At 42.0% G+C, this 21,921-nt stretch overlaps 1 protein-coding gene across 7 annotated transcripts in view; it reads right to left on the reverse strand.

The window, feature by feature from the left end:
• Nucleotides 1-30: 30 nt before the first annotated feature.
• Nucleotides 31-21,921, reverse strand: part of kifap3a (kinesin-associated protein 3a) — a 206,669-nt gene continuing 184,778 nt past the window's right edge. Inside the window, exons 16-18 of one of the 7 annotated variants that reach the window (XM_061825097.1) lie at nucleotides 13,353-13,539; nucleotides 2,927-3,014; nucleotides 31-2,281 (exon numbers count right to left, since the gene is read on the reverse strand). In XM_061825097.1, coding sequence (XP_061681081.1) covers nucleotides 2,131-2,281; nucleotides 2,927-3,014; nucleotides 13,353-13,539 — 426 coding nt within the window. In that variant the 3' untranslated portion in view covers nucleotides 31-2,130. Of the gene's footprint in view, nucleotides 2,282-2,926; nucleotides 3,303-13,352; nucleotides 13,540-20,443; nucleotides 20,533-21,921 lie in introns of those variants that run through there. The other 6 variants (XM_061825096.1, XM_061825095.1, XR_009795737.1 and 3 more) reach the window with 6 other exon arrangements.

Raw genomic sequence — 21,921 nt, forward strand, 5'->3', positions numbered from 1 at the left:
GGAAACACTTTTTTCACAAACGTTCCTTTCAAAAAGTGAGGCATTTTTCAATATAGGTATTTTATTATACCTTACAGCAAATGAAAATCCAAAATTCACCATCTCTAGAAACTACAAGATTGCCTCACAAACATCTAGAAACAATGAAAATCATTTGTAATGTATAAATTAGGCAGGAGTTTGCAATTACATTACATTGTATTTTACCACGTTCAATGAATTAATATACTGGACTGAAATAAATGATACATTTTCTACCACATTCACATTTATTGAGATGTATTTAAACCTCCTGTAGGAATGAGGGAGTACTGATACCATCAGTTACTTGAAAAGGGCTCCCACTACTAGCAACTGGTTCTTAAAATAAAAATAAAAGACAAATGTGACAAGGTCTTCCTTGCCAGTAGCTACATTATAACAGTATGACATCTGCAAATCATCATTTGCATTTGGAATAAAGATTTTGAATAATTGCAATTTCCCCATAAATTGAATATCATGGGAAAGTTTATTTTCCTAATCCCATTAAAAGGTTAAATTATCATAGATTATACATACAGGCCGCACAATTTCAGATACAGTATACCCTTTTCCCCCCACACAGTGTGTTTAGGCAGGTTATTAGTTGACATACTGTTCCCACTCACGGTGTAATCTTGAAATTAAAATGATCACACCACAGCAAACATAGTAGCATAACTAACAAAAAATAAAACAAAACAATGACTGAAGAAATAACTGGCACGAAACATGCACTTTAAACGCTTTTCACATCCTTAGTATTGCCACAAAGCATGCTGGGAGTACTCCCACATAGTATGTACCAGTGAGTACCCAAGAGCAAGTACAATATACTTAGTATTGGTTTGAAAAAAAGATGACACTCATGTCCCTACATATTTGGCAATTTTGCAACTGCCATCATGTTAAAAGCAGCCAAACATGCCCAAGACAGGACATTACCTGCGGTTGTTCTTTTAGACACAGTTTCAAAAAAATATAAAAAGAAAATGTGTTTTACATGTTTAGAATTTGAACAGGGGATTTTAAGATTAAGTATCATTTCTAGAACAATTAATTCCTTCCAAAAAAAAAAAAAAAGAACACCCTAGGCTTTTAAGATCCCCGGAAACATTGCAGACTACCAAGACTAAAGCTAATTGTTCATCTGTTAGTCAGTATGGTCCGTTTAAACCCTTTCATATTTAACTTCAGTTCTGAACTTGGCCATATCAAAACGCTAGTAGTGTTTTGTTTAGCTGTAAGTTGCTGTATTTTCTCTACAATATATAGTGTTATTTCCCGAGGCCAGGTAACCAACCTTTTTGAAAAAGCTACGAGTTTGCTCCACATAAAGAGGGCAAATTTGCTCAAATTTCCTTCAGTGATATTTTTATAAATAATGATACTCATTTAGGCGCCATGGTGGTTCAGCAGGTAAAGCGTTGGCCTCACAGTTCTGAGGTCCCGGGTTCAATCTAGGACCCGCCTGTGTGGGGTTTGCATGTTCTCGCCGTGCCTGCGTGGGTTTCCTCCGTGCACTCCGGTTTCCTCCCACGTTCCAAAAACATGCAGCATTAATTGGACACTCTAAATTGGCCCTCGGTGTGATTGTGAGTGTGGCTGTTTGTCTCCATGTGCCCTGCGATTGGCTGCCAACCAGTTCAGGGTGTACCCCGCCTCCTGCCCATTGACAGCTGGGATAGGCTCCAGCACTCCCCGCAACCCTCGTGAGGATAAGCGGCGAAGAAAATGGATAGATATTCACTTAAACAAAGACACTGATCTGTTAATGATTTCTCAGAATAATTAGGAAACATTATCAATATTCAACAATATTTCTATAAATCTCAGCTGTTTTTTTTCCATTTTTCAATGTTCAAAATTTCAAGAAAATTACTGTTCCAATACTGGTAGGTATTCTGCGTCCTTAGGGGCGACCTGGGGACTGCGGGCACCACGTTGTAACCCTTGGTTTAGGTATTTCCTGTGCTGGTGGCACGTTCAGCTGCTACCAACATTGTCTTAAAAATGCTAATTTTTTTCCTTAGTTTGAGAAACATAAAACACTGGATGCTATACTATTATAATAATCATCTGGATCTTTTATAAAAGAAAAACACCACCCTAAATTGCTGGATCAGTATTGGTGTTGACAAGATTCCATGTCAACTGGGAGGAGGTGGTGTAGTTGAAAAGCTGTTCATCTGGTCGAAAGCCATAGGCGCTGACAGGACGATCTGCTGGACCGTGAGCTGATGAGGCAAACTCTGACACACTGATAGGGAAATTAAAAACAAAATGAGTTAGAATGTTTGTAACTTCCAGAGACAAGTAAAAAAAAAAAAAATCCAAGAAGGACTTGTATTAGTTACAGGGCTCTCTATTGATGTGTCTCCCATGACATTGAGGATACTAGAACACACATAACTAAGGTAGCCACACAATTTGGCGCCATCTTGAAGGTTTTATTTTGGGCTGTACGGTGGATGATTGAATGGCACATCTGCCTCAGAGTTCTGAGAACCCGATTTAAAATCGGGTGTAGGATTTGTCCGGTTTCCTCTTATTTGCATAACCTTGCATGTTAAGTTAACTGATGATGAGCCGCAGGTGTGAATGTTATTATGAATGGTTGGTTGTCTGTGTGTGCCTTGTGATTGGCTGGTGACCAGTTAAGGGTGCTCGCCCACAAACAGGTGGGATAGGCTCCAGCACGCCCGTGACCCAAGTGAGGATAAGAAGCAGTGCATGGCAACCTATTTTCGTTAGGCACTCAATGCATGTCAATATGTCCTAATTCAGGGATTGCACCGTTCAGAAGACACAACATGTAGCTATGGAGATTAAAAAATATGTGTAACTTCAAAGTTTAAAAATAAATCTACAGTAATATTATGGCCATTTGAAGAGTGTCTAGTACCTTCCCGAATATGATTGGCCCAGCTCTCCATTCTTCAAGTTAGTGTAGAACTCTGGACTGATCGCACCATCTGTTGAGACAATCCCGTCTGTAGAAAATATTAATAACAAAGTTCCATAAATTACACACACGGGGAAAACACCACATTGTTTTAGTCCAGGCGATGCGTAGAGCTGAGTGCGACTATATCTTGTCAGAACTTCCCGAACTCACACACCAACTCGGGCTCCTTCCCTGCCATGCCAAAGTGGTGACATTCCATGTCACTCGGGCTAGTTTCTGTAGCCAGGGATTGGATCCCCAAGGTCCCCACCTTTGGCCACAGCCCAGCTCACATCGCACCTGACCCCTATGGCTCCTCTCACAGGTGGTGAGCCTATGGAAAGGGGGACTAAGGTTATCCTTTCGGGCTGTGCCCAGCTGAGCCCCATGGGTGCAGGCGCCCGCCCACCTTCGAGCCTCACCTCCAAGCCTGGCTCCAGAGGGGGGCCCTGGTGACCCGCGCCAGGGAAAGGGAAACCGAGATCCAATATTTGAACTCGTCATAGAGGTTTTGGAGTCGTACTTTGTCTGGTCAACCTCACTGATTACCTTTTTGCCATGGGTGACCCTACCAGGGGCAAGAAGCCCCCAGACAACTGTAGCTCCAAGAATCATCGGGACACAAACCCCTCCACCACGATAAGGTGACTGCTTGAGGTGAGTATATTTATTTTCATTGTTCAGTGATATAGTGCTCTTTTTTTTTCCATTGTATAGTAATACCCTTGAAAATGGGCAATGAGGAACAGGAGTCACTGCTGGGTTTGTGAGTTGTTGTTGTTCCAGCAGCACACTGAACTCTCCTACACCAACAAGCTGCTCGGTTGCACTTGTTTACCTTATTCCGCCCCCCATTGCATTTTAATTACACTCATAATTACAGATCATACAGTACAGTATTTTTAAATTCGCGTCATGCTACGAAAGCCAAAAAGATGGTGGTTTGATCCTAGATCGATCATTTAAGTCGTGCTTTTCAAGCAATTTGAAAAAGAGCTTCAACTGTTTTTTTTTTGTATGAGTTAAAAATGTGTTTGTGTATATGAATGAAATTTTATTTTCTGAAACATGGATGACCAACTGCATGGATTTCATAAGTTTACAAGTGTAAAGATAAATATAGAGATATGTATACATTCTCTAGAGGGTGTATTGAAACAAAAATAAAAAAATAAATACATATAAATATAAAATAAATAATAAATAAATATAAACACACCGTAATTTCGCGTATATTATGCACAAAATTTTCCCAAAATATTTTCAAAAAGTCAATAGAGCGCAATATATTTAGGCATTGATTAAAAATATAAAAGAAAACAAGACTTAATAGTTGTATACAGGTACATACAGTGGTAAAATATTTCAATTCAATATGATCGTTGATGTCTTATGTTACACATTTATATGTATTAAAGCAATGTGCGCCACCAATCTGAGCCCCTTGACCTACTCGCGGAGTTTGCCATTTTTACGATCGTTACCTTAACATATTTGTTGGTATCAAATATCAGAAACGGCTTCCTGTGAATTTGTCTTAACTTAAACTAAGACGAAAAATGTGGACTATGAGGGCCAGTTATGCAGCTGCTGCCATCACTCCTGCCGAAGAAGTGGTTATGCTATGGTTATTTCTATGCACAAATGTTTTATTTTTTTAAATATCTAATGCAAAAAATATTTCTGCATAAAGTTTAAGCTAAATGTGAAATAGTTTCATGATTTCAGACTGTAATACGTGCTATCAACAGTATTAATAAATTATGTCATCATTGAGTATTTATTTTGGTTGAGAGATTTTGTTCTGACAATTACAGAGATGTTCATGCCTCTTCTGGAAAAAGGTGTTAACTACTGCCATTTCCACCCTTTTTGCAAAGTCCACCACCATCTGTCCCTCAAAGTTCCTTTCCTGGATGGCGTACTTACCCGTCACTTCTTCATCGCCCTTGTTTCCTTTACAAACATGTTTATTACAATCTGTACCAATCACAACTCCTTCTGTGTCTGGGTTTCTTAGAACTACTTCATCCGGTTCCTTCCAGAATTTCTCTTTCAACTCTATTTCACACCTTACCTGTGGTGCATAACCGCTAATCACATGATATAAAACACCCTCAATTTCAAGTTTCAGCCTCATCACTCGATCTTATACTCTTTTCACCTGTAAGACATTCTTGTTCACCTCTTCACCAATTTAAAATAACCCCTACTTCATTCTCTTCCCATCTACACCATGGTAAAATAATTTAAACTCTGCCCCCTAAACTTCTGGCCTTACTACCTTTCCACCTGCTCTCTTGGATGCACAATATATCAACCTTTTTCTTCATCACCATGTCAACCAACACCTGAGCTTTTCCTGTCATAGTCCCAACATTCAAAGTCCCTACACTCAGTTGTGGCCTCTGTGCACTCCTCTTCTTCTGCCGATTAATCTGCTCTCCTCATCTTTGTCTTTGACCCACTGTTGCTGAATTTCCACCGACGCCATGCAGGTTAACGGTGCTGGGGCAGGCGTTGTTAACCTGGCCACCGCCGAGCCAGTATGGCATTCTTTATATGAACATTTATATTTGTTTGGCAAAATTATAAATTGGAGGCCCTTCCTGACACAACCTTTTGCATTTATCAGGCTTGGGACCGGCCTACGGATTGCACGGACATAAATGATCGTACTGACAGTAAATTTATGGAGAATTAGCTCTGCCACAAACTGGGACTGTTGAGACAATTGATAAATTTTTGGACAATTTCACCTCGAAAATTTCAAATACCATGAATGCTATCGCTCCTGTTCCAACCAAGACCATCTTGAGGTGACCTATGACCCTGTGGAGGAGCACAGTGATGGTCAAGAGCTCTAAATCAAAGTGTAGGAAAGCAGAACGCAAGTGGAGAAAAACTAAACTTCAAATTGACTATTACCTCCACAGACAGTGTCTTAGTAATTTAAATCAAGTTAGTCAGGGCGAGACAGCAAAACTTTTCTGAAATTATCAGCAAAGAACCTTAACAATACTTGCAGTCTGTTCGCTGTGGTTGAAAAGGTGACACCCCCTCCCGCCCCCGAATCAGATAGCTCAAGAACTCGAAACAGCTGGTAAATGCAATGAGTTTGACTGTTATTTTACTGACAAAATCCAATCCACCAGATTAAATATGAGCACAAATCAACGATACTACATCTGAAGCCACCGAGGGCAAGCTCTATTACCATGTCAGAATTTGATACAGTTGACGAAAAAACGGTAGAGAAAACTGTTCAGCAACTGAAACAGTCAATGAGCTGTCTTGACTCAATACCATCTGACTTTTTCTAAAAGTATTGTGAAATCAATGATAGCTGCTTTGCAACAAATAATCAATTGCTCACTTCAATCTGACGACTTTCCTAAAACACTTAAAGTACTGGACGCTTCTGTGTGTGCAAGCTATAAACTCATCTCTAAACTATCTTTCATAGCCAAGATTGTTGAGAAAGTTTTTTTTTTAACCAACTAAGCAATTTCTTTAATTTAAATGTACTTTTTTGACAAATTTCAATCACGTCTCCGAACTAATTACAGTACAGAATCTGCTCTTATCAAAGTGCTGAATGATATAAGATTGGATATTGACTTAGGAAAGGTGCCAATTATGGTCTTGTTAGATCTCAACGCGGCTTTTGATACTGTAGATAACAATGTACAGTTAAACAGGTTGGAAATGTAGGGAGGACTAAATGGAACGGTTCTTAAATGGTTCAGATCCTACCAGAACTTTTGTTTTGACTATCATAGCTATGCAGATGATACACAGTTATATGTAGCAGTGTCTACAGATGACCACAGTTCAATTGAGGTGTTGTGCCACTGTCTAAAGCAGATTAATAACTGGATAAGCCAAAATTTCTTTCAACTGGACCACAACAAAACTGAGAATTGTATTTGGCAATAAAGAAAAAGGATTGCTGTTCGTAAAAACCTGTACTCACTATCTTTAAAAAGCTAAGACCAAGTCCTAAACCTTGGTGTACTGATTGATTCCGACCTGACCATCAAAAGTCACATCAAATTAATTACTAAAACTGCCTTTTACCATCTGAAGAACCTATCTCGAGTGAAGGCTTGCATGTATCAAGCAGACCAGGAGACCCTCAACCATGCTTTTTCTCAGGTAGACTTGACTATTGAATGGTCTTCTGACTTGGGCTCCCCAAAAAGAGAATTAAAAATTTCCAGCTCGTTCAAAATGCTGCAGATTTTAGTGAACTGCTTCAGCTGTTCAAGTGTCCAGGGTCTCTATTGTATTATTTTACACTTCATAATGCACCATACATATTCAGTTTGAGACAGGTCTGGACTGCCAGCAGACCAGTCTCGTACCCGCATTCTTTTACTATGAAGCGACACTGTTGAAACAGGTGCAGAATATGGTTTTGCATTGTCTTGTTGAAGTAAGCAGGGACATCCGTGAAAAAGACACTTGCTTCATGTATGGCAGCATATGTTTCTCCAAAACCTGTATGTACCTTTCAGTATTAATGGTTCCTTCACAGATATGTGAGTTACCCATGCCATTGGCATTGGCTTACACAGCCCCATACCATCATGTCCATAACAGTCCAGATGGTTGTTTTCCACTATGGCCTGGAGGACACGACGGCCACTATTTCCAAAAACAATTTGAAATGTGGACTTGTTGGACCACAGAACACTTTTCAACTTTGAATCGGTAAAAATCAGATGAGCTCAGGGAAACCAGCGGCATTTCTAGAACTGTATTTACTGACATTGGTTTTCAGAAGTGTTCCTGAGTCCATGTGGTGATATCCTTTACACAATAAATATCTATTGAACCTCTATTGAACCGCTATACGTCAGAATGCTAATATTAAAAGGGAAATCCAGTGCTTGCATTAACAGTGTATCCAGTAGGTCATGTAATATGTACCCTTTTTGACAATGTGATGTTAAATCCTCTCTCATTTAATAGTGTTTTGAGAAGATCTTTATCGATAATTCCGTATTTTCAGGGGCGCTGCCATTTTCGCAAGTCACATGATCTACATATGTGATGTGTACCGTGTCGTTCCAAATGCTAGATGACATGGCACACCATCATGCACAGCGCTGATTTCTCAGATTTATCCTCATCTGATGAAGAAATAGCAGTATCGGTTGATCGGGAAGACGGAGGAATACTTCCATAAAGATTTGAACCTGTGGCTGTAATTAATGTTGAATATTTGGATGGTTCTTCTGGCGGAATGACGTGGAGCCTGACAAGCGAGCTCTGGCGGCGGGCTGCGAGTCGAGCTTTCTGGCGGCTGAGGCCTTTAGCCTAGCTTCGGCATCCGCGGCTAACGAAGCAGGTGGCGGTGGGCCACGAGCCGAGCTTCCAGGCAGCGGAGGGCGTTAGCCCCGGATGCCGAAGTTAGGTAAACGTCACATACGTCCACGTACATCATGTGACTTGCGAAAATGGCAGCGCCCCTGAAAATTCGGATTTGTCCACAAAAATCTTCTCAAAACATGATTAAATGAGAGAGGATTTAGCATCACATTGTCAAAATAGGGTACATATTACATGACCCATTGGATACACTGTTCATGCAAAGCACTGGATTTCTGCTTTAAAGGTATCTGCTCGCTAGTGACACAACACAAAATCCGTCTATATGCTCCTGATATTCTTCTTCACAAACAGAAACCCAAGTATTCTCATCAGGCAGTCTCCAATCTCACTCTGACATGGGATGAGGCAGTTACGCTAGGTAACGCTTGTGAACACACACACACACACAACACACACACACACACACACACACACACACACACATGGTTTAAAACCTTTAATTCTGCTGTAATAGTATTTTTCTCTTTTTCATTCATCTTTGGACTCATATATAGCACAACAAATATCTGACTTTTTTTTTTCAACGACTTCGTGTATCAGTTCGTTTTTTTTCCCCGAGTCACTCATCAGCGAACCGACAGCGGTCTTTAGACCATGGAGGTCGCAGGGGGACGAGAGCCGGGATCCAGGTTAAGTTCCGCAAAAGAGGACATGGATTAGCGTTCCCGTGGATCTACAGCGTGAATCTATGGTCCCTTCCCAACAATTCTTGTGATAACTGCAAAGACTTCAGAAATTCTGCCCCAATGTGCTTCACGAAGATTTGGCTATCAGTGGCTATTCCCAAGGCACCGTAAAGCTACTCAGCTTTGAATTTCAGCCAGTGGACCACATCGCCAAGTTGTTGGGGAAAACAAAAGTTTTCATATCAATGAAAAATGGAGCCTGGATGTCACTGAGTTCAGCACGCACTGCAGCCCGCTTGTGGAGTCGGTGTTTTTGAACTGTTAGGCATTCTACTTGCTGCTTGAGTTTCGCTCTTTTATTCTTGAAATTGGAAAAAAAAAAAACATCCAGATTCACCCCTCATTCTATGAGACTTTAACAAAGCTAAACTCAACCATGAATTCCTTAAATACAAGCAGCACATTGACTTTCCTACAAGGAAAAAAAAATGGATCCACTGCCATACTAAAGGAAACCATGCAAACCGTGCCATACCTCGTGCAGCCTGGAGATCCTCTGATCACTGCTGAATCGACTTCAAACTTACATACAGGCAAGTATTTACATAGCCGAACCCTTCAGTAAAATTGTGAAAAAGTGGACCAACAAAGCAAAAACAAAACTTCTAAGCTGTTTTGACTACACATACTGGAATGTCTTTGAGAATTCAGCTAGCAGCCTTGAGGAATATCAATTTCTGTGAAGAGGTGTTTGTACCAGCAAAGTCATTTTGATTATTGAATAAGCCACAGTTCACTGCCAAACTAAACCAACCTCGTCAGAGGTAGCAAATCATAGTGGGTATAGGGCCCTGTACAACTGCATGAGAAACCAGTTGACTAAAGAAATTAACGATGCAAAGAGAAACTAAGAACCAAAGCCGGAAAAAAAATGTTTACCGTTAATGACTCCAAATCAGTCTGGTGTGTATTCACCCACTATGCAATTAGAAACAATAATGCCCCCAAGTTGAGAATAATAGTTAACGAGCCGACCGCTTCAACAGCTTTTACTGGAGCTTTCAAAAGGAAACCCACACCCCAAACCCACCAAGCTGCTCCACCGACTACCTAAAGACCTACGACTTCTGCGTTAACCATCCACAAACAGGATGTGAGATGCATCTTCAAACAACAAAGATGAACAAAGCGGTCACCCAAAACCTTGTATTCCCATCCTGGCTCACAGTCTGCTCAGACCAATTTGATCCGATTTTCGCAAAGATCTTCAACAGATCTCTGGGACTGTACGAAGTACCAGCCTGCTTCAAACGCTCCACAATCATTCTGGTCCCCAGGACACCTGCAATCTCGGGTATGAATGACTGTCATTTTGACATCTGTGGTCAAGAAGTCCTTTGAATGGTGTGTGCTGAACTACCTCAAGACCGTCACAGATCTGATGGACACGCTGCAGTTTGCCGACCGAGAAAACAGGTCTGTGGATGATGTAGTCAACAGCACTTGATCCTAAACAATTCAATAGCACAGGGACCTGCACGTGGACTTCACCTCTTTATTCAATACCTTGATCCTGGAACACCTCTCCTCCAAGCTTTTCCATTTTAGTGTCGTGCGAGCCATCTGCCAGTGGGTTTACAACTTTGGACAAGACACAGCAGGTGAGGCTAGGGGACACCACCTTATCCATATCCACCACTAGCACTGGGTCACCGCTGCTCATCTCTCTCTACACAAACGACTGCACCTCAACACATCCAACTATCAAATTCTTGAAGTTTTCAGATGACACCACAGTCATTGGCCTCGTCAAAGATGGTGATGATTCTGCTTATCAGCAGGACGTAGGGAGGCTGGAGCTTTGGTGTGGCTGACACAACCTGAAGATGAATGCACTCAAGACTGTAGAGATGATTGTTCACTTCAGGAGGCATCTTTCATTCAACAAAGCTGCCCCTCATGCTGTCCCAACTGTGTTGTAGGGACCGTCAAAACCTTTAACTTTCTGGGAATTTGATCTTCTCAGGACCTGAAGTGTGAGACACACATCAACTCCATCCTCAACAAGGCCCAGCAGAGAATGTAATTCCCGCGGCTTTTAAGGAACCAATGACCTGCCACGAGAGCTGTTGAGACAGTTCCAGACAAGGTCATCGAATCAGTACTCTGTACCCCCATCACAGTCTGGTTTGGTGATGCCACAAAAAAAGGACAAAGTCCGATTGCAAAAGCCAATAAAAACCGCTGTAAGGATTGTCGGTACCCCACCCCCACCACAGAAGAATTACATGATACCCGAACTAAGACAAGAGCTAGCAAAATCCGCAGCCCGGAAGGGTAACATGGGTCCCCCTTCCCATGGGCTCACCAACTGTGAGAGGGCCCATAGACGTTGGGTGCGATGTGAGCTGGGCGGTGGTCAAAGGCGTGAACCTTGCCAATCTGAGCCCTGGCTACAGAAACTAGGTGTAGGGAGCAGGTGTGGTTATACTTATTGCCCCCCAGCTCAGGGCCTGTACGTTGCAGTTTACCCCGGTGGATGAGAGGGTAGCCACCCTGCGCCTTCAGGTCGGGAGACGGGTCCTGACTGTTGTTTGCGCCTATGCACCAAACATAAGTTCAGAGTACCCACCTATTTTGTACCCATCATTCTGCTGGGGGACTTGCTCACATGGGCAATGACAGTGAGACCTGGAAGGGCATGATTGGGAAGAACACCCTCTCCCCCAATCAGAACCCTTGTTGTGTTCTGTTACTGGACTTCTGTGCTCATCATGGATTATCCATAATGAACACCATGTCCAGGCATAAGGGTGTCCACATGTGCACCTGGCATCAGGACACCCTAGGTCCACCATCTGGTCCAATGGTGTGGAAAGATGCTGGTCCGACCTGGCAGGCCCAAACATATCGTGAGCATCTGCAGGGAACGGCTGGCAGATTCCCATGAGAAGGAATTTCAACTACCACCTCCGAAAGAATTTTGCTCACATTCCATGGGAGCAGGGGGACATTGGGTCGAAGTTGACGATGTTCCGCGTTTCCATTTCTGAGCCAGCCGACCAGACCTGTGGCCATAAAGTGGTTGGTGCCTGTTGTGGCGGCAACCCCCAAACACATTGGTGGACACCAACAGTGAGGGATGCTTTCAAGCTGAAGAAGGAGTCCTATCAGGCGTTTTTGGCCTGTAGGGTTTCCAAGGCAGATGGTAGGCACCAGCTGGCCAAGTAGAATGCAGCTTTGGTGGTTACTGAGGCAAAAACCCGGCCATGGGAGAAGTTAGATGAGGCCATGGAGAACAACTTCAAGACAGCTATGAGGAAATTCTGGTCCACTGTCCGGCATCTCAGGAGGGGGAAGCAGTGCACCGTCAACAGTGTGTATAGTGAGGATGGGGCATTGCTGACCTAAACTCGGGATGTTGTGTGTCAGTGGGGAGAATACTTCGAAGACCTCAATTCCACCTGCACACCTTCCCATGAGGAAATTGAGTCTGGGTTCTCTGAGGTGGGGTCTTTTATCTCTGGGGTTGAGGTCACTGAGGTGGTGAAAAAGCTCCTTGGTGCAAGGGCCACAGGGTGGATGAGATTCGCCTGGAGTTCCTAAAGGCTCCGGATGTTGTGGGGCTATCCTGGATGACACGCCTCTGCAACATCGCATGGATATTGAGAAAAGTGCCTCTGGATTGGCAGACAGGGGTGGTGGTCCCCCTTTTCCAACTATAGAGGGATCAGTTCTAAATTTACCAGTTGATCTATGTTCCTACCCTCACCTATGGGCATGAGCTGTGGGTCGTGACCAAAAGAACAAGATCAAGCGGCCAAAATGAGTTTCCGCCACAAGGTGACTGGGCTCTCCATTAGAGATAGGTTGAGAAGATCGGTCATCATTGCCGAGTTGCTGGTCCTCTGCATTGAGAGGAGCCAGATGAGGTGGCTGGGGTATCTGATCCTGAGGCCTCCCAAACATCTCCCTGGTGAGGTGAGGATGGACCATCCATCCAGACAAGAGTATTACTTCAGTCCAAAAGATTTAACGGAAATAAAAAATGTCCAACATTCTGTTTATCCAATAAATACTTTTTTAAGCAGGCTATTATTATTATTATTATTTTCCATGCCTTTTTCGAAGTACACATTTGAAAAAAAAAAAAAAAATATATATATATTTTTTTTTTTTTTTTTAAAGATTTGAATAATGCTAATAATAGTGTATTTATGGAAATCAAAACTGGTGTATAGAATTTGAGCTTCACTTAGTTAACTTTAGGCATATAGAATAAGACAAAGGAGTAAATTACTTTTTATGAGTCGTAAAAAAGTTGACTTAATATCCTAAACCTCTACATTAGGGAGTACCTGCACTGTATAAGAGATCAGGTCTCTCAAGAATGTCTCTGTTCTCAATGGAGTCTTCATCCTCCCCATAGAGTAAGGGTTCTCCTGTCTCATCCATCTGCCGGTTCTCCACCATCTCAAGCCACTGGCAATTATACCACCGGAACTTTTCATTCTGTATTCTCTTTCCCCACTCTTCATCGTACTCCTGGAAAATGAAAAATTGAGAATATAGTATGTCTGTACAATGTGACTGTATACACTGAAATGCATTAATAGTATCTTGTACATTGAATAGGGCTGGGTGGACTATCAAGTTTTTATTAAACATTGATATATTTTCATGATCAGATGACAGTACTGTTTAAAATGGTACAAGTTGGTGTTGCATTTAAAATGCTGAATTCAGTTCTCCTGGAAAGGTGTGTTTGTGTATACTGTAAGGTTGAGCATTTTCGAGTAACTTTATTGCCAGATGTATTATACATACATGACATACAATCTACCTGAAATAAGGATTCCTGTCAGACCTGCGGTGCTTTAATAGACCAAACAGCCAACCATGGGTTCTGATTTGCCCGATGGAGATGGTTCTGAAGGCCGTAACGTCGTCCATGCACTTCCAAATGTAGAGAGTGATGGTCTCTGTGTACTCCTGGATTTCTGTGATGTTGTTGTGGGTGGCTGAATGTTTGAACATGCTCCAGTCAGTGGTGTCAAAACAGTCCTTGAGTGCCTCTGATGACCCCTCGGCTGGCTTTGTCACCTTAACAATCGGTCTGTATGCAGTCATTAGCATGACAGTCGTGTGGTCTGGGGCTCCCAGGTGGAGGAGAGCCAGGGCTTTGCAGGCTCCTTTGTGAATTGTGTAAGCATTGTTCAGAATGTTGTCCCCTCTTGTGCGAAATTGAACATGTCCATAAAGTTGAGGAAACACGGTCTTGAGGTTCGCGTGTTTACAATCCCCAAGTGGAATGAGGAAATCATCGGGGTGCGTTGTCTTCTACTCACCAATGACCCAGTGGAGTTCGTACAGTGCCTCGTTCCTGTTGTTAGCTGAACTGGGAGGGATGTAAATGGCTGCCAGCAGAACAGCAGTAAAGTTCCTTAGTTGTTAGAATGGCCTTGACAATCATCAACTCTACCAGCAGAGAACAATGTTTACAAACCACTGCAGCATTGTTGTACCAGGCACCGCTGATGTAAACACAAATTCTACACTTCAAGTCTTCCCTCCCTCGACAAGCACTGTCTGCCCGGTAGCATGTTAGCCAGACCCTATTTAAAGATGAAGCCAGAACCTGTTGAACATGCATTTCACCTTGAAAGCCTGAGGAAATTGGGTTGATTCAAATTGTTCAGCAGAACAACGTACCTTGATTAAAAGTTAGACTGGAGAGGGTAAACCTAATAAAGAGGTGCTAAAATGATCTCTAATCCCTTAAAATGGAGATCGAAACCAGAGACATGGCAGAAAATGGAAGACAACAATCAAAATGAATTGCAGAAAAACTTGAATGGCCAAGACATAGCCAATGATTAGCTCCAGCATCGTCGGAGACAGTCTGGAATTACCAGTAAGTACTATGACAGTGAGAAGATGTCTGTGTGAAACTAATCTATTTAGAAGAATCACCCACAAAGTCCCTCTGTAAAAAAAAAAAAAAAAAAAAAAAAAAAAAAAAAAATGTGCAGAAGATGTTACAATTGGCCAAAGAACATATCAACTGGCCGTAAGAGAAATGGAGGTACATTTTGTGGACTGATGAGAGTAAAATTCTTCTTTCAGAGTCCAGGGGCCACAGATAGTTTGGGCAAATTTCTCCTACTATGGTATTGGGCCTATTTTTTGCATACCAAGGATAATGGATCAGTTTGCATATATCAAAATACTTGAAGGGGTCAAGATGCATTATGCTGAAGAGGACATGCCTTTAAAATGGGTATTTCAACAAGACAATAACCCCAAACACACAAGTGAACCTGGAAAGTCTTGGTTCCAAATGTCAAGCGTCCAACCCAAATCCCGAACCTTAATCCAATTGAAATGTGAAGCAGTAATAATAATTAAAAAAAAAAAAAACGGTGATCATACAACTAATTATTTTAGCGATTCAAAGGATTGGTAAATCCAAGAAACAAAAAAGCGTGAACTAAAGTTTTCAATTCATAAAGTCAACAGCAGACTATTTTTTTTTTAACACACCCTTTCAACAAATTGCCAAATGCACAGCCTTAAGAGTGAATATCATGAATGCGATGTCTTTTGGTGGTTTTCTGAAAATCTACTGCACCTACTGGTAACTTGTTTGACGTAGCAATACAAAATGTACTGAAAACGTGGCTTAATTTGGTTAGTTACATTCAACTGCGATTATTGTAAACACGACTGGAAAACAGTTAAAACAGAGAAAAAAAATACTAATCTTTTCCTTACGGCTTGTCCCGTTAGGGGTCGCCACAGCGTGTCATCGTTTTCCATCTAATCCTATGTCGTGCATCTTCTTCCCTAACACCCACTGCCCTCTTGTCCTCCCTCACAACATCCATCAACGTTTTCTTTGGTCTTCCTCTCGCTCTTTTGCCTGGCAGCCCCATCCTCAGCACCCTTCTACCAATTTACTCACTCTCTCATCTCTGAACATGTCCAAACCATCGGGGTCTGCTCTCCCTAACCTTGTCTCCAAAACATCCAACTTTGGCTGTCCTTCTAATGAGCTCGTTTCTAATCCTATCCAACCTGTTAACTCCAAGCGAGAAGCTCAGCATCTTCATTTCTGCTACCTCCAGTTCTGCTTCCTTATGTTTCTTCAGTGACACAGTCTGTAATCCGTATATCATGGCCGGCCTCACCTCTGTTTTATAAACTTTGGCCTTCATCCTAGCAGAGACTCTTCTATCGCAGAGAATACCAGATACCTTCCGCCAATTGTTCCACCCCGCTTGGACCCGTTTCTTCACTTCTTTACCACACTCTCCATTGCTCTATATTGTTGACCCCAAGTATTTGAAGTCATCCACCCTTGCTGTCTCTACTCCGTGGAGCTTCACTCCTCCTCCGCCCCTCACATTCATGCACATATATTCTGTTTTTCTTTGGCTAAACTTCATTCCTCTCCTTTCCAGTGTGTGCTTTCTAATAGTTCCACCACCTGCTCCCTGCTTTCACTGCAGCTCACAATCTCATCTGCGAACATCATACTCCAATGGGATTGCAGTCTAACCTCATCTGTCAGCCTATCCATTACTTCCACAAACAGGAAGGGGCTCAGAGCTGATCCCTGATACAGTCCCAACTCCACCTTAAATTCTTCTGACACACCAACGGCACACCTCACCGCTGTTCTGCTGCCCTCATACATGTCCTGTACTATTCTAACATATTTCTCCCCCACACCCGACTTGCGCATGCAGTACCACAGTTCCTCTCTTGGTACTCGGTCATATGCTTTTTCTAGGTCAACAAAGTCACAATGTAGCTCCTTCTGACCTTCTCTGTACTTTTCCATAAGCATCCTCAGGGCAAAAAATGCATCTGTGGTACTCTTTCTAGGCATGAAACCATACTGTTGCTCGCAGATACTTCTGTCCTGAGTCTAGCCTCCACTACTCTTTCCCATAACTTAATTGTGTGGCTCATCATCTTTATTCCTCTATAGTTTCCATTGCTCTGAACATCGCCTTTGTTCTTAAAAATGGGGACTACCACACTTTTTCCGCATTCTTCTGGCAACTTCTCTCCTGCTAGTATTCCATTGACTAAGTTGGTCAAAAACTCCACAGCCACCTCTCCTAATTGCTTCTATACCTCCACTGGTATGTCATCAGGACTAACTTTTTTTCCATTTTTCATTCTGTTCAGTGCCTTTCTAACTTCCCCCTTACTCATTGCCACTTCCTGGTCATTCACACTTGCCTCTTTGACTCTACCTTCACTCCCATTTTCTAAATTCATTAACTTCTCAAAGTATTCTTTCTATCTACTTAGCACACTAGTGGCACCAGTCAGCATATTTCCATCGCTATCCTGAATCACCTTTACTTGCTGCAGATCCTTCCCATTTCTATTCCTCTGTCTGGTCAACCTGTAGAATCCTTTTCTCCTTCTTTCGTATCCAACCTGGTGTACATGTAATATGTACATATACGCCTCTTGTTTTCCCTTCCCCACCTCTACTTTTGTCCAACGTCGCATCTCAATGTATTCCTTCCGCCTCTCCTCAGTCCTCTCTATGTCCCACTTCTTCTTCGCTCATCTCTTACCTTGGATGACTTCCTGTCTTTTGGGGTTCCACCACTAACTCTCCTTCTCCCCTTTCCTACCAGAAGGCACCCCAAGTACTCTCCTGCCTGCCTCTCTGAATACCTTGGCAGTTGTATTCCAGTCTTCTGGGAGCTCTTCCTGCCCATCAAGAGCCTGTTTCACCTCTTTCCAGAAGGCCACACAACATTCTTCCTTTCTCAACTTCCACCACCCGATTCTCTGCTCAACCTTTGTCTTCTTAGTCTTTCTACCCACTACCAGACTCATCCTACACACCACCATCCTATGCTGTTGAGCTACACTCTCTCCCACCACAACCTTACAATCAGTAACCTCCTTCAGATGACAACGTCTGCACAAAATATAATCTACCTACGTGCTCCTACCTCCGCTCTTGTAGGTCACTTTATGTTCCTGTCTCTACTGGAAATAAGTGTTCACCACTGCCAATTCCATCCTTTTTGCGAAGTCCACCACCATCTGACCCTCTAAGTTCCTTTGCTGAATGCCGTATTTACCCATCACTTCTTCATCACCCCTGTTCTCTTCTCCAACATGTCCATTGAAATCTGCACCATTTACAATTCCCTCTCTCTCTGGGATGCTCAGCACTACTTCGTCTAGTTCCTTCCAGATTTTTTTTTCCCAACTCGAGGTCACATCCTACCTGTGGGGAATAGCCGCTAATCACATTATACACAATACCCTCAATTTCAAATTTCAGCCTCATCAATCGATCTGATACTGTTTTCACCTCCAAGACGTTCTTAGCCAGCTCTTCCTTTAAAATAACCCCTAGTCCACTTCTCTTCCCATCTACTCCATGGTAAAAGAATTTAAACCCTGCTCCTAAGCTTCTCGCCTTACTCCCTTTCCATTTGCTCTCTTGGATGCACAATACACCAACCTTTCTCCTAATCATCACGTCAACTAACTCTCGAGCTTTTCCTGTCAAAGTCCCAACATTCAAAGTCCCTACACACAGTTGTCGGGACTGTGCATGCCTCTTCCCCTTCTGCCGACTTCGCCCAACATTACCTGAATTTCTACCTACACCTTGCAAATTAACAGTGCCAGGGGTGGGCGTAGTTAGCCCAGGCCACGACCTATCAGTTATGAAAGTCATTTGATGAACGCTCATATGTTTGGCACAGTTTTACGCCGGATGCCCTTCCTGCCCCAACCCTCTGCACAGGAATTGTGAACCTCTTTGGGCTGCAAATAGACAAAAACAAGCCATCAAATAAACAAAGTCAGCACATAAGATACACAATTCACACACTACCGAGTCTATGTTTAAGTTAAATCAGATAAAAGCAATCAAATATACAAAGTCAACACATAAGATGCACAATTTACATACTACTTAATCTATGTTAAAGTTTCAGTGAGATAAAAGTTATAAAATAAAACAGTCATAACATAAGGTCCACAAATCACATACTACCTGTGTGAGAATATAATGGATATGACGATTCAAAGGATATGTGGACATAAGGGATTAGGTAAAGTTGTTCGCGCGGTAGGCTAAACTTGGGCCGAGCAGCTTCTACGCGAATGATACGGCTCGTATTTGGATACGAACATAAAACTTGTTAAAGTTCCTCACGTCCCTTGTTGCACCCGTTGTTTAGGTCATATACGTTATGAAGCTAAACACGTTCGATGCTTCATCCGCACTGTTTGATCTCAAATGCTACTCGTTGTTAGCCAGTTAAACGAATGTGGTCTGGTGATGATGATGGTGTTAAACCCGGAGCTGAAGTCCACGAACAGGATCCTCGCATAGGTACCCTCGCTGTCGAGATGTTCAAGGAGGAGCTGTTTTTTGGAAAGCTTAATGCAGAAAAACGACCCCTTGACTAAGTAACAGGAAATGATGACTATTGGTGCAAAACTTTTGGATATTATCAATGACGGCAGATAAATGAATCAGCAGCGCGCTACATAAGTAATGATATGATAAACATTTGTAAAAAAACGCCTCAATAACTTTTAATAAGCAAGTGAAATGTGTGATGAACCTCAAGCTGCAATGAGGGATTCCCCCCCTCGAGGACGAGGCTTTTCGGCAAGCAAAGGTTAGTTTGAAAAATTTCAAAAGCGTGCGACAATATGGTACGTGCTGTTGAGTTTGCAGTTGCTTCACCGTGCCTCCTCGTTTGACCACCTAAAATTTCACAACCTGTTGTGATGTGTGTCTTGCTTTATTGAGTACTGCCTCTGTACATCGAGAACGCTATTATTTAGCATGGAGCAACTTCCTTGGGATTTTTGAGATCTATTTACTAAAAGGTTTATCCTTCCTTTTTCCTAAATGTAACCCATCTAAAAAAGGAATGTGGTGTCCCTTTTTCAAGACAAATGCTAACTCAGAAGTGGGACAGAAGCGTTCATCTGAATGCATTTTTCTCATACATTATGTTTTCATCCAACCCATATACATTATATTTCTGGTGCAGCCCAAGTGAGCCTGATAGCGAGCTGGCAAAATAAACTTAAGACACAAACATACAATATTTTCAATTAAATCTTGATGTCACCCCCATCTTAGGGAAAGCATGCGCCATGTTGCTTTTAGCACGTTTGGACATGATCTATGTGTGAGCCCCATTCTGTTACCGTAGACAAGAACGTGATTGTTTTTTAGATGTGAGAAATCTAAGATTAGCTTCTCAACAAAAGTGTTCATTCTTTTGTATGGTGGAAAACACCTGGCGTCTGTGGCGAACACCATCTTCTGTTTTTGCTTTGTGTATTAGAGCCACGTGGTCGTCACATGCCGGTCTTGAAAAAGGGGCCCACGTTTATTTTTTAGGGTTACATTTAGGAAAAAGAAATGACAAACCTTTGAGGAATCGGTCTCAAAAATAACAGGGAAGTTGCCATCATTCAAGGATAAGGAATTTTGGACAATGTTTCACACAACCACCTCACCTGGAAAGCAGAAGTGCACGATGAGAAACTTGTGTCTGCAACACCACATAAGACTTTGCTCTGGGTTTGTTCGTTTGTTTCTGCTAATGTTAACATAGCGCTGCTATGCCATTTGTCGGTCATCGAAACAGGCCTGCCTAGCTTCCTCATAACCTCATAAGTGCCAGTTACTACATGCGGCAAACAGCAATCGTTTTATAAATTTAAAAGCTGACGTTTTCCACTGAAAAAAAAACCCATCACCACGACTACTTTTGATTCTTTTAAATCAGGGGTGCCCAGACTTTTTTTTTACCCCAGGATCTACTATTCAAGCAGCCAGCCAGCCTCTTGCAAGGTACCGACGAGGGGCGGGATGATGCTCCCCAAACAGTTTTAATGTTTTGTTGGCTCCTATATTTAAAATACAGAATTAGCCGTTTGTGCACTGTATTGTCTGTGCTTTCATCCTGGATCAGGCTGTGCCAGGGTGGAATTTTAAAATTACACACCATCTCATCCTGCACTTTCTACTTTGGCTTCAGCTCAGACCTTTCCCACTCGAAAAAGAGAAAATCTCGTCCAGTTCAACCACTTTTTCTTCGATTATTCACATACTCCGACAGTCCTTGCATCTTAAAACAGCAGCATTTTTTTTAACTTTACTCCTTAATATCAAAAGTAAACATAAGCAACATGTCTAGCCGTCTTTGCTCTACGTTGCCCAGACTGTGTTGGTAACTAAAGCAGTGGTGGTGGACGCTATCATTATAAAACAAATTGATGGGCTGCATAAGTACTGTAACATTTGTAATTATGAGTGTACGTCTAACCTTAAGAGCAGGGGGGTGGGTGTAAGGTAAACTAGGAAAAAGAGTGTGGCAGAGCAGCGGTCGTTGTTCGAGAAGGTTCCGTGTGCTGCCTAAAAGAAACCAGTGGCTTCTTTTTTACAGTACGTATGTGAATTGTGCCGTTGGATGTAAAAAAACAGTCATCTCTCACTCATTGAATCTGAAACTGAACAGTAGTATGTTATACTTTCAATTTGGATTTGATTTTTTTTTTTTTTTGCCCCCAACGCAAAATATTCGATTGGTTTAATTTCACTTTGGGAATAAAAAAAATCTTTATGCTTTTGTTCTCATTTAAAGCTATCATTGGAAGCGATACAAGCAATTAATTAATTCACAAACCCATTTATAAATGGATTTAACTCTGTACTAAAGTTAAACAAAACTTGTGAATTAGCTTAAGTTTTAAATTGCAAATAATTGAATTGACTCTCAGTGATAGTAAACACGCAGAATCAATCCAATCGAACTAATAACTAAATGTACTTTATTCATCAAAGCTGAATAAGTTCATTTGGTAAGTTAGTTGAAATTTCAAATTTTATTAACAAGCTACATT

Source organism: Syngnathoides biaculeatus, chromosome 7, assembly GCF_019802595.1.
Source record: "Syngnathoides biaculeatus isolate LvHL_M chromosome 7, ASM1980259v1, whole genome shotgun sequence".
Classification (NCBI taxonomy): Eukaryota; Metazoa; Chordata; class Actinopteri; order Syngnathiformes; family Syngnathidae; genus Syngnathoides; species Syngnathoides biaculeatus.